General features: G+C 36.2%; 1 protein-coding gene across 11 annotated transcripts in view; it reads right to left on the bottom strand.

Moving 5' to 3' along the window:
* abi1a (abl-interactor 1a) overlaps nt 1-15,125 on the bottom strand; it is a 63,166-nt gene extending 48,041 nt beyond the window's left edge. For all 11 annotated transcript variants that reach the window (XM_053495127.1, XM_053495134.1, XM_053495137.1 and 8 more), the window contains exon 1: nt 14,958-15,125. In XM_053495127.1, coding sequence (XP_053351102.1) covers nt 14,958-15,074 — 117 coding nt within the window. In that variant the 5' untranslated portion in view covers nt 15,075-15,125. The remainder of the gene's footprint in view (nt 1-14,957) is intronic.
* Nucleotides 15,126-17,169: the final 2,044 nt, after the last annotated feature.

Below are 17,169 nucleotides of genomic sequence, written 5' to 3'. Positions count from 1 at the left end.
GTGAAATCTACTCCTAAAAAAAATAAATAAATAAATAAATAAGGCAAATGGTCTCTGGTGTAATCTCGGCCCTGTCAGGAGCTATGCAAACATCACATCTAAAAAGGTCATCCAAAGGTCAAGCCATCCCCCCCAACGCATGCCTAAACTCTCCCACGGTTACAGCGCCAGGCCTGCGGGACTCGTATCCCAGACAATCAGGAAAGGGAAGTTTACTTCCATTGGCGAAACTCAGAAAACCGCACCAGTTAGGAGTGCATTTACACAAGCGGGGTGTAGAAGTGTAGACATGTCCGAACACGCGTCTGGTCGACCGATATCACACACACACACACCACGACGGACGTGGGAGTGGGAACGCAAAGAATGCGACGTGATGCAAGCCTTGAAATCTCCACGAAAGCAGAGAGGTTTAAAATGACGTAGAAAAACATTCTCAGTTCATAACGTAACTATGTGTATCATTACTCAGAACGCCAGATTTGGATCAGATGGAAGCGGTGATTCAGAACCAAAACCCAAAACCATATTAGCTAATACTGACGAGGCCCGGGAATCACCAGGGTCCTCACGATAACTTGGTGACGATTCGATTTGTAGTCGATTCTGTCAGTATCACGATTTTACGCCCCGATTCGCAATCACATTTTTTTGTTTTTCAGATTTTGCTACATTATGTAATTTGCCTTTTACTGACGTGTAAATAGATTGAAAGATCTGTTTAATCATGTAGGAGTATACAGGAACAGCAACATTTTATCACCCCAATTTCACAAGGGTTCTATTATTGAGCTACATAAGTAGTTAATATGTTAGCATTTTTACCAAACCATCTGGGAAAACCATCCCGCGTATCTGAGGTTACAATAAACAAGTTTGCGCCTAATCTCGTAGCTAAGTTACTTGCTAACCGTCAAATAGGCACCGATTAAACTCTTAAAACATGATTGAAGAAAAACACAAACGTTACACACTCACACCGAAGCGCACGTTACAGCACCGTTGAGGGTTAAAATCATGCTTTCAGGTTACTAAGATTCAGCTTGTATTTTTCTAAAAAATAAACATAAAAAAATTGTTGGGACACACCCAGGGTATCACACCCAACCCCCACGCCACGCCCAGGGGGCATACGAGAAAAAACGTGGGGTAACTTCACACAACAAGACTTTACAGGGATTTACAGTTTGTGTGAGTCAGAATTCTTTAAAGTCAGACTAAAAACAAAACTAAGAAAAAAATCTATTAAGGAACTCAGTTGAGTCCAACCGTAAACACAGCAGTGCTTCTTTTAATCTGAGACGAGACTAACTGTCTCATCAAGATAGAGCAACATACAGCCATAGTGGATGTAAAGGTCTCTTGATTGAAGGAGAAAAATATCTTCTTGCTAACAAAACATACACATGGAAACACCCATGTCCTTACTTCAGCTCAAAGGCACAGAAATCAAAAATCCCTCCCACGTCAATCATACCACACTAGCCAACATCATGTGGATCTGGGCTTTATTCGAGAACTTCATGTCTGTGAGGAAATATTTGTAATATTTTTTGGGTGGCTGGAACGGATTATCTGCATTTACATTATTTCCTATGGAGAAATTCGACCTAGACGATTGCATTCCTAATTTTAATTGTGTAGTGCTTTTAAAAATAGACACAAAAATATATAAAGGTAATACACATAACTATTAAGCTCGTATACTGAGGTTACAGTATAACACTAAGCTACATAAAAGCTTCACAGAGTGTCTTTTCTACGCATACACTCCTCGGACATGTTCGTAAAAAAGAAAGCAGAAATCTACTTGGTAAAAGGACAAACAAATAAATCTGTTAATATTTCACACCACTCGAGTCAAGTTCAACTTAAAGATATTACGCGAGGCAGTTTTATGACTCTCCGTCTGTCCGCTGGGACATGGTGGAGGACGTTAAGATATGCCTCGCCTCCGACTTCATTAAACATTCCATAAGCTCACCAGGTGGAATACTAAAGAGTTTCCGCACTAGAGGCAGAACCCGGAGAAATGAGTCGCAAGATACAGCTGTATTTATTATATGTATTATTTATTTATAACCTATTTATTTATAATTTATAACCATGATTTTTTTTGTCTGGCAACGTGGCGTCTTTGTTTGATGGGGTTTGGCGTTAAACGCATCTACATTTAAACAACGTGTGTATAATGTAATAGAGTAAGAGCACTAAGGCTGATGAGTGCAAGTTTCTTCAAAAAGTGTTATATTTTTGAAATAATTAAACTTCCTACGTAAAATTAAAGAACCTACAGTTATGTTTTCAAAATAAACCTTTCAATAACCAGCTATAATATTAACTTCAACAGTCTAGACAACCCACTGCATTCAGTGTAACTGCTTTCACACACAATTAAAGGGAAATTATGTGTTATTAACTCACGTGGACGTGTCAGTGTGTTAACGTCTTATAAGGAATAAAACTCGTTTTGCAAAAAAAACTGATTACACGCTGTCAAGTTTAAATCCTTTAATTATCACAATTACACACGACTAATATAACTCCAATAAGAACATAAAAAACGACAGGCAATGGAACATGAAATATGGCAAATAACACCGGATGTTTAACTTGGACAAAAGTAATGGCGCCCTATAGTAGGAGAAAGGGTTCTCCATGTCTACGGTAGCAGCGCAGTTTCCTGGAGTTACTAGAAGCTCTTTCAAGTTGGATAATTAAATCCTTTAATTATCACAATTACACACGTTAATATAACTCCAATGAGAACATGAAAAACGACAGGCAATGGAACATGAAATATGGCAAATAACACCGGATGTTTAACTTGGACAAAAGTAATGGCGCCCTATAGTAGGAGAAAGTATTCTCCGTGTCTACGGTAGCAGCGCAGTTTCCTGGAGTTATTAGAAGCTCTTTCAAGTTGGAATTTTGTGGGTGTGGCTAAATGTAAACACGGCATGAGGTTCGTGCTTGGTGATTTCTGGCGAAATCCGTTCACCAAAGATAAAGACAACGTTTTTGTATATCTGGTAACTAGCAAAAAAAAAAAGCACAAAGAAATTACTACAAAGTTCATAGCTAAGCAATTTAATACTTTAATAATTTAAACTACAGTATAATATAAACACTTTCCCTCTGGGATTAATATTAAAGTTCTTTGAATCTGAGCTACTATTATTTTAATTTTGCAGATATTTTCATTTCTTTACGCACAAAATATCCCGTTTTGCAAGATAGCGAATATACAGGGCGGCAAATTTGCCAAAGGAAAGCCGTTCTGTTGCTCTATTCATGACTGTGTGAGATTCAAAACAAAGGCTCGGGTACAAACAGCGCAGACTTGATGAATGTGAAGCCACATCAATGGCCAGAGCCATCACGGTGTCCACACTGAATGGGAATCGAGTCACAAGAGGGAAATAACCAGAGCCTGAGGAGAACGTAGTGCGTCACTCGTCTGTCCGCCTCGAAATCACATCAAGATTATAAAAAAGATTTACGTAACTGCAAAAGTCTGAAAAGCAGAGCAGGGACAGGACCGAGACTTGACACAAGAATGAACTGTGCAAACAAACAAACCCCAAAAAATTTTTTCAAGTGAACATGAATGAGAATTTGTGAAGACGATGACAGATCCCGTATGCTCAGCGTGTTCCCTGACAGCGATGCCAGGTGGCTCTGCGCTCATTAAAGCGTTTAGTCACGCTGAAGAAACTGTTGCTTGCCAAGAAAAAAAATGCAAAGGAGTCTCAGTAAGCCTTTTATTTGGTGATTAAGGAGACGATTGAGTCCCAAATGAAACATAAGCATTGATAACAGTCGCAATCTGGCAAGCAGGCACTGGGGTTCCTTTGTCTTTTTTTTTTTTTTTTTGCGTGCAACAGGATGGTGAATGGGTACCAGAGACGGCAGCATCACCACCACGCATTCCCGAAACAAACACAGCAAGTGTTTAATTTGTTTAAATTAATCGATCCTGATATGGTGTAATACAGTCTGAAATGAAGCAAAGAAACTTGGGGTGAGTGTGAAATTAATTATTTACTAAAAAAAGAAAAGAAAAAAAAACACCACATTAATGCAACTCTATAAAAAATGCAGCATTTTAAAAGTTGCATCATGGCATCCTAAAATAAAACTAAAATCAGCAGCAAGTCTAAAAATACAAATTGTGTTCCCCTAATTTCACAACAGCAAGCAACCAAAAAAAAAAAAAAGAGAGAGATTTTTCTCAGTTCCATGGGAAACAATGTCACAATAATAAGAGAAAATCATGAAAGGATTCTTATTACAGTATTACCATTGAAAATATTCCTCATGTGTGAGATCTGACGTTCCTTCAATTCCTTATTCAAGTTAATTTCCTACCTGTAATTAGTTCTCTGAGTCTCTTATCGGAAAAGGAAACGACACGACCACTTGTTAAAATGTCACTAGAGCAACTACAAAGAAAAATAAAGCTTGGTAAGAAGTAGTAGATAAGGTTAAGGTTTCCGTTGAGCGTACAGCGTGTTACGTTACATTGTGATCTGGTGATCTGAGCATGACAAACGTAGATAAAAATTATTTTTTGTAAATGCCTTTAATTTTTCATGTATTTAAAAGGACAATTTGGCATTTAAATGATGACGTCTGTCCTTCGTGGTCCCGCCCACTCCTGGATGGCAAAAGGAGACGCTGCTTATAGCATGTCCAGCCAAAACACACATGAAAACGTTATGCCATCTTAAAACAACTCCTCTGAACTCGACTAACGCGCGCTACAAAAGCTAACTAACTCTACACAGAATCATCTCATGTGCAGAAGCGCTGAATGAACTAACGGTACCGCCAGCACATTAAAGCCCGGAGGAATCACACATATTTGTACAGCGAGGTAATCACGTTATGACAACAAATCAAACCTCTGCAAATCCACATCCTTAATGCCTTCTTCATTCATTCCTACACGCTTGCTTCACTTTGGAATAATTAATAAAGTCCACCACGACATGCTGCATAGGAATATAATCAGCAGAACAGAAGCAAACATGTTGCTAGGTTACTGCTTTTCTGTCATAAACCGTTGTGACTGACATCATGGTGGTCATGTGACTGCAAAAGTTCTGTAAAGTTGTAAAGTAAAGTGACTGACCGGAGATCACATCCAATCACAAACAGAATCATTGCAGATCGGAAATCAGTTTACCTTTATAGAAATCTTCCGTTGTTTTATACAGACAATTATTTTTAAATAGATAAATAGATAATAGATTATCGCCCCTTTTTTTCAAATTTTGTTCCTCTAGTTAGCTTTAGACACGAAGTTTTGATACTGTTGATGTCATTTGCATGCAGGTACTAAAACTTTCACTTACGTACAAGTACAGAAATGAAACTTACCACAAATTAATTTTCGATTATTATTCTATTTTGTTTTTTTAAATCATAGTGTTGTGTCCAGCACACTGATTGGCCGAGCGCTCTTCTTAAACGCAGCATGATCATGCATGAAAGGAAAAGATTGTTTTTGGCCGGTGCTGCCAGAAAGGGTGGGTTTCTGCCCCGGTTTTCAATCGTCCTCGGCTGGAAAAATGTGTCTTAGACAGGTAATAAAAACTGGGCTAATTTTAGCAGAGTTTTTCATGTAAGTGTGTGTGGAATTACAAATAGTAAGCTAACACGACACCTCTCAAGTTCAGCAACACTGTAGTGTCTGAATAGTGGCCTACAGAGCCTTCGGTCTCCATCCCAAGTCGTAGACACCCTCTACGGATCATATATGAGCCGACTCCCGTAGCAAAGAAACTCCAAGATGAGATCTCATGTTAATCTCTTCTTTGTCTTCTGGACAGAAATGAGCCGTCATGTTGGGTGACATTTAGTGTCTTGATTTGCCAGATTTTGCTGGTGTCTGTTATATTGTGTGAATTGTAAGTTTATTACACTGTATGCTGTTACTTGAGGATTTTTTAGAAGTTCAATAAAACTATAATATTTCTCATTTGTGTCTCATGCATCTCATTTATATCTGACTTTTATTTTATTATGGTCTTGTATATGGCTCATTTGGTTCTTCCTCAAATGCAGTTCTGTTTCTCATGAACATCTCAGAATTCTCAAATGTTTCTGAAAAGTATGTCTCGCTTTGTGTCTCGGTTATATCTCTTTGTTTCTCCTAAGTGGGGTTTAGGAGAAATAGCAAAGACAAAGGCGAGCTTTTACTGAGACAGCTCATTACAATTCAATTTCATGAGACAAGAAAAAGCTCATTCTGAGCAACAAAATTTTGCTATGGGCTTAAAAAGGATAGCTAAGCTAATGTAACAATACTTTAACACACTATTCACATCGACTGCTCATGCATGTGAGTGATCCTTAAACGTTAATTCTTTAAATTAACTCTTGACTGTTTGCTCTTTCCATCTAGAGGAATATGGAAAAATATTTCTCAAGCCTCAAAAGGTACAAAGACCATTTGAAGCAAGGGTTTTCAACTTTCATTTAAAGTTTTTAAAACTAGTTAAAGTAAGTAAAACTATTTTTAAAGGGTTTTAAACAGAAGGTTTTCACTCAAATTTATTGGAAACAAAATACACATATTTAGTTTTTGTTCATTATGTGCATAAAGTACTTGGTAATTACACTTTTTGCTTCAGGGCCCATTAGAGCATTATTATTATTACTATTACTATAAAATGTATTTCATAATTATTTCACATCACTGCTACCTTTCTACTCATAGCAGTGAACCACAGACACACAAAATAATAATGACTTAATAATGACGTGTCTGAATCTGAAGAAAGACAACGGGAAACATCGACACCGTGTCTCATATATGAGGGCAAAGCACAATTTCACAGACGTGTGTGACTTCCTCCCAACACCCAACCACACACCCACACATAACCAAATGCTGAGGCTTCTGATTTCCACACTCTCTATCTCACACACAGCTAGGAAACCATCACATGTAGCTTGGATGCCCTGTGCTGATAAGGTAACACACCACAGCCTGACGTCATCCTTATAAATGGTGTCCGAATTACAGCCGGGGATGAGACGCCAGTTCAATACGAAAGGGTTTAAATGAGCTGGGTAAAAAAAAAAAAAAAAAAGTGTCATTGTAACATGAACAGAGGGTCTGAAAGAGAGAGAGTGTAAGAGAGGGGGGGGGAGAGAGACTTAATGAAAGACATAATTAAGCACACAGAGAGATAAACAGTAATAAAACAGAAAGACAGTGAGTGACAGATGTATTGGCACGAGGATACAGTCTGAAAGAAAGAATGTGAGGGAGATGTAGAGAGAGAAAGAGAGAGAGAGAGAGAGAGAGAGAGAGAGAGAGAGAGAGATGTCTGTCAGTACCCCGTTTCACACAGCTGGTTTAACACAGAAATATTGCACCACCCTGTATGAAAGAACAAGGGGGCAGAATCCAGGATCACTTCTGACAGGGGCAAGACAAAATCTGTGTAAAAAAAGAAAGGATCCCCCTCCTCAATCGTAATGTGTGAGAGTGGCATTTTGTACGGAGGCCGAGAAGTGCAAAACAAAATGACAAAACCCAGAAAGAAAATACCAAAAGCCGGGAAACAAAATAACAAAACCCGGAAACAAATGAAAACCAAAGAACAAAATAACAAATCAGAAAACAAAAATAACAAATCCGAAAACAAAATAACAAATCCGAAAACAAAAAAACCAATCCGAAAACAAATCCGAAAACAAAAATAACAAATCCGAAAAAAAAAAAATCTGAAAAAAAAAAAAAAAAAAAACGAAAAAAACAAACAAACCCGGAAACAAAATAACAAAACCCAGGAAAAAAAAAATCTAAAAATAAAATAAAACCTGGAAACAAAATACCAAAAGCCGGAAACAAAATAACAAAACCCGGAAACAAATGAAAACCAAAAAACAAAATAACAAATCAGAAAACACAACGACAAATCCTAAAACAAAATAACAAATCCAAAAAAACAAAATAAATCTGAAAACAAAAATAACAAATCCGAAAACAAAAAACAAATCCTAAAAAAAAAAAAAAAAAACGAAAACAAAAACAAAAAAACCCGGAAACAAAATAACAAAACCCGGAAACAAAATAACAAAACCCAGAAAAAACAAAAACAAATCTGAAGACAAAAAAAACCCCGGAAACAGAATAACAAAACCCGGAAACAAAATATCAAAACCTGGAAACAAATGAAAAACAAAAAAACTAAATAAATCTGAAAACAAAATAACAAATCCGAAAACAAAAAAACTAATTTGAAAACAAAATAACAAAACAATTGGACCATTCAGACTAGTTTGCAAATCGCTGATGAACGATTTTGTTATTCTGTTTTGCACTTCTAGATTAAAGTGCTTAAAGGACATTTAGCACCTAACAAAGATATCTTTATATATATATATATAGAGAGAGAGAGAGAGAGAGACAGAGAGAGAGAGAGAGAGTACATCAGACCACACTTTTTTTTTCATAAATAGACAGACCCGATGCTCTTGCTTAGCGCTAAAGCTAAATGTACGGATAGCACAGTACATTAAAAACTTTAAACTGAAAAATCAGCTGAGGTTAAGACTGATCAGCAGAACCAGGTTTTTATTTTTGGATAGCATTCAAAATATTTAAGTCTTTCTAAGAACATTAGACAGAACTGGGTTCGTGCTAGCATTTAGAGATGCAGGAATATGTAAAATAAATTTGTTTATTTACATGCAATTGTTATGTCTGGTTACAAGAATTCATTCTAGTCTTATCTTTTAAATAAGAGCTAATCCTAGAACGTGATACATAAATTCAGAGTTAAGCAACTGTTCAGTGCGAAATGGCAGTAAAATGTGAAGGAAGAAAGCTCCAAGCAGGTGAGTGACGTACTGTAAATGTGCACGGATAGCACCTTAACACTCAATTCCCCCGCCCTTGCTGTTCTGAAAGCGGAGGTATGTGCGGTATTTTTGACACATGCGATGTGATGCCCGTCAGCCCAGACAATGACATTGTTGCGGTAAATGCCATGCCTCTCAGATAGCGGACAGCAGCTGCTTGAAAGCGCTCGCTGTAGTGTGTTAGCGCTGAATTCTTAGGTTCTGTGTGAATGTGTGGGAAAAGCGCAATGTTGTATAATTTTATTATCGCGTGTGTATAAAAGAACAGAGAGCGAGAAAAAGAGAGAGAGAAATCATCATTCTTGACAATGAGTCATCTTTTAAATCACTCAAGTTTTACTGATAATTTCCCAGGAACTGAACCAGTCAAATGTCACATCAGTCTTCCTGGTATTCTGTTTGAGGCTTGCTTTTAAACTTAACCAGTGAATTTCTATATTACAGTATGTGTGTGTGTTAAGTTTTGTACAACCTGCTGCATTTATTGTCTCATTTTAACATTTAAATACCACGTTTCTAAAATTTGCATTAGTATTAGAAATGTGGTATTTAAAGGTGTTAAAATGAGACAATAAATGCATTAAAAATTCAGTAGTTATTAACTGCTAGCTAGTTATACGTATTTAGCTCCACCAAACTGAAACATCTCATAGCTAGCTATATTTATCTTGTTTTATCGCTAGCTTTGAGTTAACGTTTCCATTTACAGCTTAACTCATTTATACATGCTTTTAAACCGCAGTGCCTCATCTTCTAACATTCCAGATAAGATTATTTTTAAATAATCAACAGGTCCTTGAACTTAGCAACCGGTGCAAAAATATTAAAGATTATTAAGATATTAAAGACTCCGAAATTTATTTATTTATTTTTTTTTACTATTTTTGCATTTATAATAAGGATGAACCGATTGATCTGACAGTAACCAAAGTTTAAAGAATTTAGAGGCATTAGAGGTGGCAAAACGTATCCGCTTCTTTATAATCCTATAGGTGGCGCACTCTGAACTATTTACACATTTTCATGTGGTGGGAGTAAATTATTATGTAATAAGTTTGTTTAGAAATAATAATTATAGCGGAAGACGGAGATGTTGCTGCTTTGTAAAAAATTTAGCTTTTAGTTTAATTTAATTTAAAAGTTAAATGTTAACCTCAAACTGTAATTGAAGTTATTTTGTATTGTTTAAATCCCTTAAGTGAGTGATAAATGCTACAAGGAATGGGCTACATTTGATACATTGTGATACATATCGAATCGCAAGTTTAATCAACTTAAATCGTGACAATATCGTATCAGGACGTGACTGCTGATTCCCTACTAAGTATAGTTAATTAATTTAACGGGGTCTATTCTTACTAATTTTTCAACAAATCTGAGGTAAATTATGATATTCCGGATGCTTTGGTGTTGTTTATCTTTTTCAACCACTTCTACCAGCTAGCTAAATGCATGATAATTAAATATTTATCATAAGCTAGCTTGGGCTAGTATTGGTCCAGCTGTTTAGCATTTTGTCTTCTTACAAATGGATGTTTCAAGAAAGTTACAGGATAAGATTTATCTAGCGTCTTGGTAATTTATTAATACCTACAAGTTAATGTTTTAATGTTTGCTAGTTACATGTTCAACATTATCTAGCTTAAGTGTCAACTATTTCTAGTTGCTAGCAAGAATGCTCTTACAAATTTAGCCTCTTCAACTGTTTCTTTGAGTTTCCATGTCCATGAACGAATGTTAAATGTAACTATTGTGTAATTTTAGCTGTATTTAGTCTGTTCTTAATAATTTAGCCACACATCTAAGGTAAACTTAGAGTTTCTAAGGTAAACGTTAAGTTCGTCACTAGCCAGCTTGTGCGCTATTATGTTTAGTTGCCTAGCAACAAGGTTCTTATGGCTTTCACAACTTAATGTATCAGCACTATCTTAAGGGACAGAAGAGGAAGAAGAAACTGGGGTAAAGACTGAATATTCCTGCACATGGTATACACACACACACACACACACACACACTGTGTTATTAAGTGGGGCAGTGGCCTCGTTCCACCATCTGCTGCTGCATCTCTACGAAGGCTCACACTGAGCGCGCTCAGACCTCTGAGCCAAACTCACACAGAAAACAACCACGAGTCAAGACAAGACATGAACCCAAACACACACCAGGGCGTGTTTCTATCTCTCCATCAGAAAAAGAAAGATGAGCGTGACAGAACACTGAGTGATCCGGCCTGCAAATCAAGTTGACTTACTATAGAGTAGACCAAAAAAAAAGTACTGGCACGGGGTTTCTTGTGAGCGCGGGCGCGTCCGGCTCGACTCGTCAAACGGGTCCTCGTCAAGGAATTTTCACCTCATCAAAGAGAGTTAGCTCAAAAAAAGCACAGGGATTAAATACACACTTAAAGGAAGATAAAGAGCTCTCATATCGTTCTCTCACAAATAAACAGCTGCTCAAGTTTGTCATTTCTCATCACATTAGCTTAATGATTCTTTTCGTTTTACCCAAACAATACTACAGGTACAGAGCGTAATGTTTACGTTGTAATATTTCAACGTTACTGAGCTAAAATGTACAGCGTGCTAGCTGTGTACGCAGGACTACACTAAGTTAGTCGGTCAGTGATTTTATGATTATTTTTACTGGTTACTGATTTTTGGCCGAATTAGAATCAGTTTGAATCTGATTTGAAAATCGGATCTGGGATTGCAATTTAAAAATCAGATTTCTCCAATGTTGTCTGAGCAATAAAACACCACACTGATTCTGACTTTCGCAAGTCTGATCTGAACCACATCCAGGGGTCGTTTGAAATCAGATTGAGACTGGATTTGCAAAACTCAGATTCAATGTGTGTGTGTTTTTTTTTTAACTGTACAGGCTACATGCAAGCAATCTGATTCCAAACTGACTTCAATTTGGATTTGCCAAAAATAATCAGATTTGGGCTTTCAATTTGGAATCAGATTGCTTTCATGTAGTCTGAACGGTAAAAAAACACGTTTAATCAGATTCCTGCAAATCCGATCTAAACCATATCCAGAGGTAGTTTAAAATCAGATTTAGACAAAATTTGCAATAATCAGACTCAACGTGTTTTTAGACTATATGGAAGCAATTTGCTTCTAAACTGACTTTAACTTGAATTTGGCAAAAATCTGATTTGGGCTGACAATTTGGAATCAGATTGATTCCATGTAGTCTGTATTAAAAAAAGAAAGAAAAAAAGAAAGAAGACATTGCATCTAATTTTTGCAAATCCGATCTGAATCACATCCAGTGGTGGTTTGCAATCAAATATGAATTATAAAGAGGTGTCTCAGTCTGGACGCTTTACTCGCTCAAATCGGATTTCAAACCGCCCATTATGTCACTTGCAACCCGACACGATCAGTAGTGGTTTAGGAATCATCATGAGTGAGAAAGTGGGCACGTGCATCGGAGGTGTTCATGTGGGAGCCCACACCCCTCCTTACTTCTGTCGAGTTTCCCAACAAGACAAGTGGAAATTGGCTGAAATTTAGATTGGATCAGGGATAAAATAGTGAAATTGGACGGGGTTGAGAATGTATAACGTGAAGCTCACTAGCAGATGATTTAGTTCTAAGAGCTGATGAGAAAGTTCTGGGAGAACGTGTCGGAACAATCTGATCGGCTCTTACGGCGCTCATCTGAAATCCACCAAGAGGAGGACGACGAAACTCACTGTGTCTGTGTGTGTGTGTGTATGCAGCAATGTTTGTGTGTGTACAGAAGTGTGCGTGAATAGCATTGTGTGTGTGTATGTATGTGTGTGTGTGTGTGTGTGTATTGTATCAGTGTGTGTTCTACTGTGTGTTTGTGTGTAACAGTGTGTATATTTGTGTGATGGTATCCCGGCGTGTGTGTGTGTGTGTGTGTGTCTATGAATGTTCAACTATGTGTGAGAACAGTGTGTGTGTGGCAGGATGACCCTGAGGCTCTTTAATAAACACTTCAGAACATCAGCACTTCCTGAGGATTTTATGAGCTGCTGCAACCGAAACCACATTCATTCCTTGAATTCAGGGAAAATACAAAGAGGAAGCATCTCACACACACACACACACACACACACACACACTAACAGCTACTATGTTATGTCTGATTGATATCATCAATATTTCGCTACAATACACTTTCCTAATGTATCCTGATGTTTTTATACAAATTACCAGGCCGTTCAAATCAAACCAGGACTTGTGAATAAAGACGTAAAAGCGATTGACAGTTACAGAAGAACAGGACAGTGATGAGACGCTTAGCCGCAGTAAAACAAATGAACGGTGCAAATGTTTTAAACACGTCCCGTGAACATCCCGCGAGTGAAACAACTGATCCTTGAAAATCAAACTTTCTCACAACACATTATGTGAACATTAAGTAACTCTCTCACCAACACCACTCGCACGTTACAGGAACTCGGCTGGGAGTTATCGCCACGTCCTCGGTCCTGACCTCAATCCAAGACATTTCCACATGTTTGGGGCATTAAAGGAGTTCCTGGGAGGCCGGTGTACTGAGAGTACTGATGTAGTACTGAGAGAACGTTCTACCTCGATGGTATCCAGTGACTAGTAAAACACTGGAAAGTGCATTGGACTATAAAGAGAAATAAAGGGAGCGTTTACTCTTAGAACAATCAGAAAGTCCCGCTTTGACTCGAACTTGTATATAAATACTAAATACAGATGATCTAATGTTTAGTTTTTAGTTTTTTTTTTACTTAGTCTTTAACCCTTTCTTACACTAATTTCTCGACATTTTAAAACATAACATCTGGCATTGTTGCCAAATGTCAACGCTCAAATTTTCCAAAAGTTTTGGCCCTTCATCTGTGTTTCCCTGTGTTACTGAACATCAGATAGCAAAAGAATGTTTATTTTTTATTTTTTATTATTATTCTATTCCCGCAAATTTTGTTGGTCCCGAAATAAAGTTGGTAAATTGTAGGATCTTTATTTAGATGTTAAATAAAATATCACAAATTTACTAATTACTATCACCAACACACTGATTGATTTGTTAAATACCCCCCAAAAAACTAGAATTAATTAATAAAGAAATTATAACTAACAACTAAAATAAATAAATATTAATTAAAATTAATAAGTACTATAAATAATAAGAAATAAAAGAAACTGAAAGTAATCAATAAGGGTATAATTAAGGGTATATAAAATTATAAAACATACTAAATACATTCACATAAAGTAATTAATAATTAATATATATTAAATAAATAATAACAAATAAACCAATAAATAATAAAGTGTTTTGCTACTGCTACATCAGCTAACATGAAAAACAACAACAACAATAATAAACGTGACCTACTCACAAAATAAATGTAAAAAAATATTAAAAAAAAAACTAAAATACGAGCTAATTGTGTAGCAATGAATTTCAGACTAAATAAAAAATGAGTGTAAAATTGGGTCTGCCCAAACTGCAAATAAGCAAGTAAACAAACAAACAAACAAAAAACAACTCAATCTACAGGAATCTCACATTTACATAGAGAGAGAGAGAGAGAGAGAGAGAGAGACAGGAGTGAGGACATGCTTTGGGTCAAAAGTGTTAAGAAGAAAAAGAAAGAAGGAGAAGAAGTTTTGGCACCGTGAAAGCTTTAACCTAAGAAAACCAAAAACAAACAAACTAAGATTAAACTGTTGTGTTTTTCCTGATGAACACTGGGGTTTCTCTGAGGCTTTACAGGAGAGTTTTTGGCACGACACACCCTCAGGATAACACACACACACACACACACATACACTCTCTCTCTCTCTCTCTCTCTTTAGAATTAATAATAATAAATAAATAAACAAGAAAGGAACGAACAGAGAGAGCGAGAGAATGGTGTGTGTGTGTGTGTGTGTGTAATGAGATTAAGAGAGAAATGTAACGCGCTCCTTCTTGACTTCACAGCCATGGTTTCCTGTCCCTGTTCCCGACAATAGAGCAGCGCGCGCACACACACGCACACACACACACAGAGATTAGCGTCGACATGTGATCAGACGGTTCTCGGCTCGGCTCGGTTCTGTTCTCGGTACCTGTACATAGTTGGTCTCGCAGTACTCCGCCACGCGGCTCAGGTTCTGCTGGCTCTCCAACAGCGCGCGCTTCCCAGCGGGAATCTCTTCCTCTAACAACATCTGCAGCTCTGCCATCTTACATCCCTCCGCATACTAACTCCAGATCCTTCACTCTGACTCCACACACCACACCACACACACACACACACACACACAAAGAGAAGGACACACGCGCCCTCCTCTGGTGCGCAGGATCTTTGTGAAACGCGCCGCGCACTCGCGTACTACATAGTACCCATGGCCACGGCTCAGCGCATGCGCTCGAACACACTTCGTAGTACGGTAGTATGCGAGTACGGACACGGTTGTTGCCATGGCGCCGCGCCGTCACACCCGGAAGTAAACCACCCAAACGGTTTCATTTTGTTTTATTCTGTTTATTTATTTACTCGTTTAAATATTATGTTTTATTACGCATTTATAGAAATATTTGTTTGTGTTCTTTGTTTTTTTTTCTTTACTTTTTTTTTTTTACCATATTTTCCAGTATACATCAGCATAGAGGTTCACGAGTTCTTATATACCGTGTATTACGGTAAAATAGAACTAATATCTGTTCAATAATATTAATACAGCTATAATTAATACTGTTCATTAATGATTACTCTTTTCTCTTGCGTCTTCCTCTCTCTCTCTCTCTCTCTCTCTCTCTCTCTCTCATATGCTCACACAATTATTTTGGCTTCTTTAAATTGAACTGGTTCTATCTTTTCAGTGGTTCTATATAATCTATTTTATTATTTCATATGTATATTTGTTTCGTTGTTTAACGCATGTTCTAGTAGTCCATAATGTGTAAAATTAAAATAATACATACTTATTAATACTAATTAATACTAATTATTACTTCTATTATATTAATACTTATAATTACTACTTCCTCTCTCACTCTCTCCTTTTTTAGCTTCTTTACATTTGCCTGGTTCTCTATTTTTAACCATATTGCCATAAACCTTACCATTAAATCATCTTTTTATTTATTCATTCATGTATTCATGTATTTAATAAAAAATATATTTTTTATATATATATTGTTTTTTGTTTATCATATCATACCTACTCATCAATACTTATTATTGCTATTATTAACACAAATAACTACTCCTTACACTATCTATCTATCTATCTATCTATCTATCTATCTATCTATCTATCTATCTTCAGTTTTTTTAAAGATTGTGTATAGATTTTCTTTATAGATGTCGTACAAGTTTCTCTACACTATGTAATATAATACAGTGTAAAATAAAAACAATACCTACTCTATGCATACCTAAAATACTAATTATTATTGCTATTAATGTATATATCTGGTTTGTTAGTTATTATGTATTTTATAATATATTTGTTTGTTTAGTGTATTTTGTAGTATGGATCATAGATGGTGCACGAGTTCTATATACTGTGTAATACAATGGTGTATAGCATAAAATCTAAATGAATTAAGTACTACGCCTTAATACTATTGCTATTATTAATCCTAATAATTACACTTACTCCTTATTTTTGCTGTTGCTCCCTCTCTCTCTCTCTCTCTCTCTCTCTCTCTCTCTGTCTTTCACACACAAATACATACAACCACACACATCACAAATACAGACACAGACAATTGTTTTGCATGTTTATAGATTTTCTTAATGGATATAAATTATAGATGGCCATAGACATTATTATTAATTCATTTTTTATTCATCAATTTATTTATTTAAATCAGTGGCGAATAAGTTAAAGTGATTTTGTGTTTTATATGTTGTTGTTTTATATATAATATTTTATTTAATAATTAATTGCGACATTTCCACAGTATTTAGTGTAAAAGTTGGCTCGTTGCCATTACATATGCTGCGATACCCGGAAGTAAATCTTTCACAATACATTTTTAATATTTTTAACATACTGTAAAAATGTTTTAAAAGTGGATATCTATCTATCGTACTTTCTGGTATACATTATAGATCCCACATAAGTACTTATGTACAATAGTATATAGTGTAAAAATATGCATAATACTTATTTATTCATTTTAACTTTGACTATAATAAATATAAATCGCTATAAAAAAATGTATAAAATCATTGGCAAATCAAGACACATGACTTTGCATGATTTTTAATAAATAAAAAATCGAATGCGACATTTTTACAGGATATAGTGTATGACTTAGCGCGTT

The sequence above is a fragment of the Clarias gariepinus genome, chromosome 4 (genome assembly GCF_024256425.1).
Source record: "Clarias gariepinus isolate MV-2021 ecotype Netherlands chromosome 4, CGAR_prim_01v2, whole genome shotgun sequence".
NCBI classification, from domain to species: Eukaryota; Metazoa; Chordata; class Actinopteri; order Siluriformes; family Clariidae; genus Clarias; species Clarias gariepinus.
The sequence above is the reverse complement of the archived record's forward strand: the minus strand, read 5'-3'. Positions and strand labels throughout refer to the sequence as shown.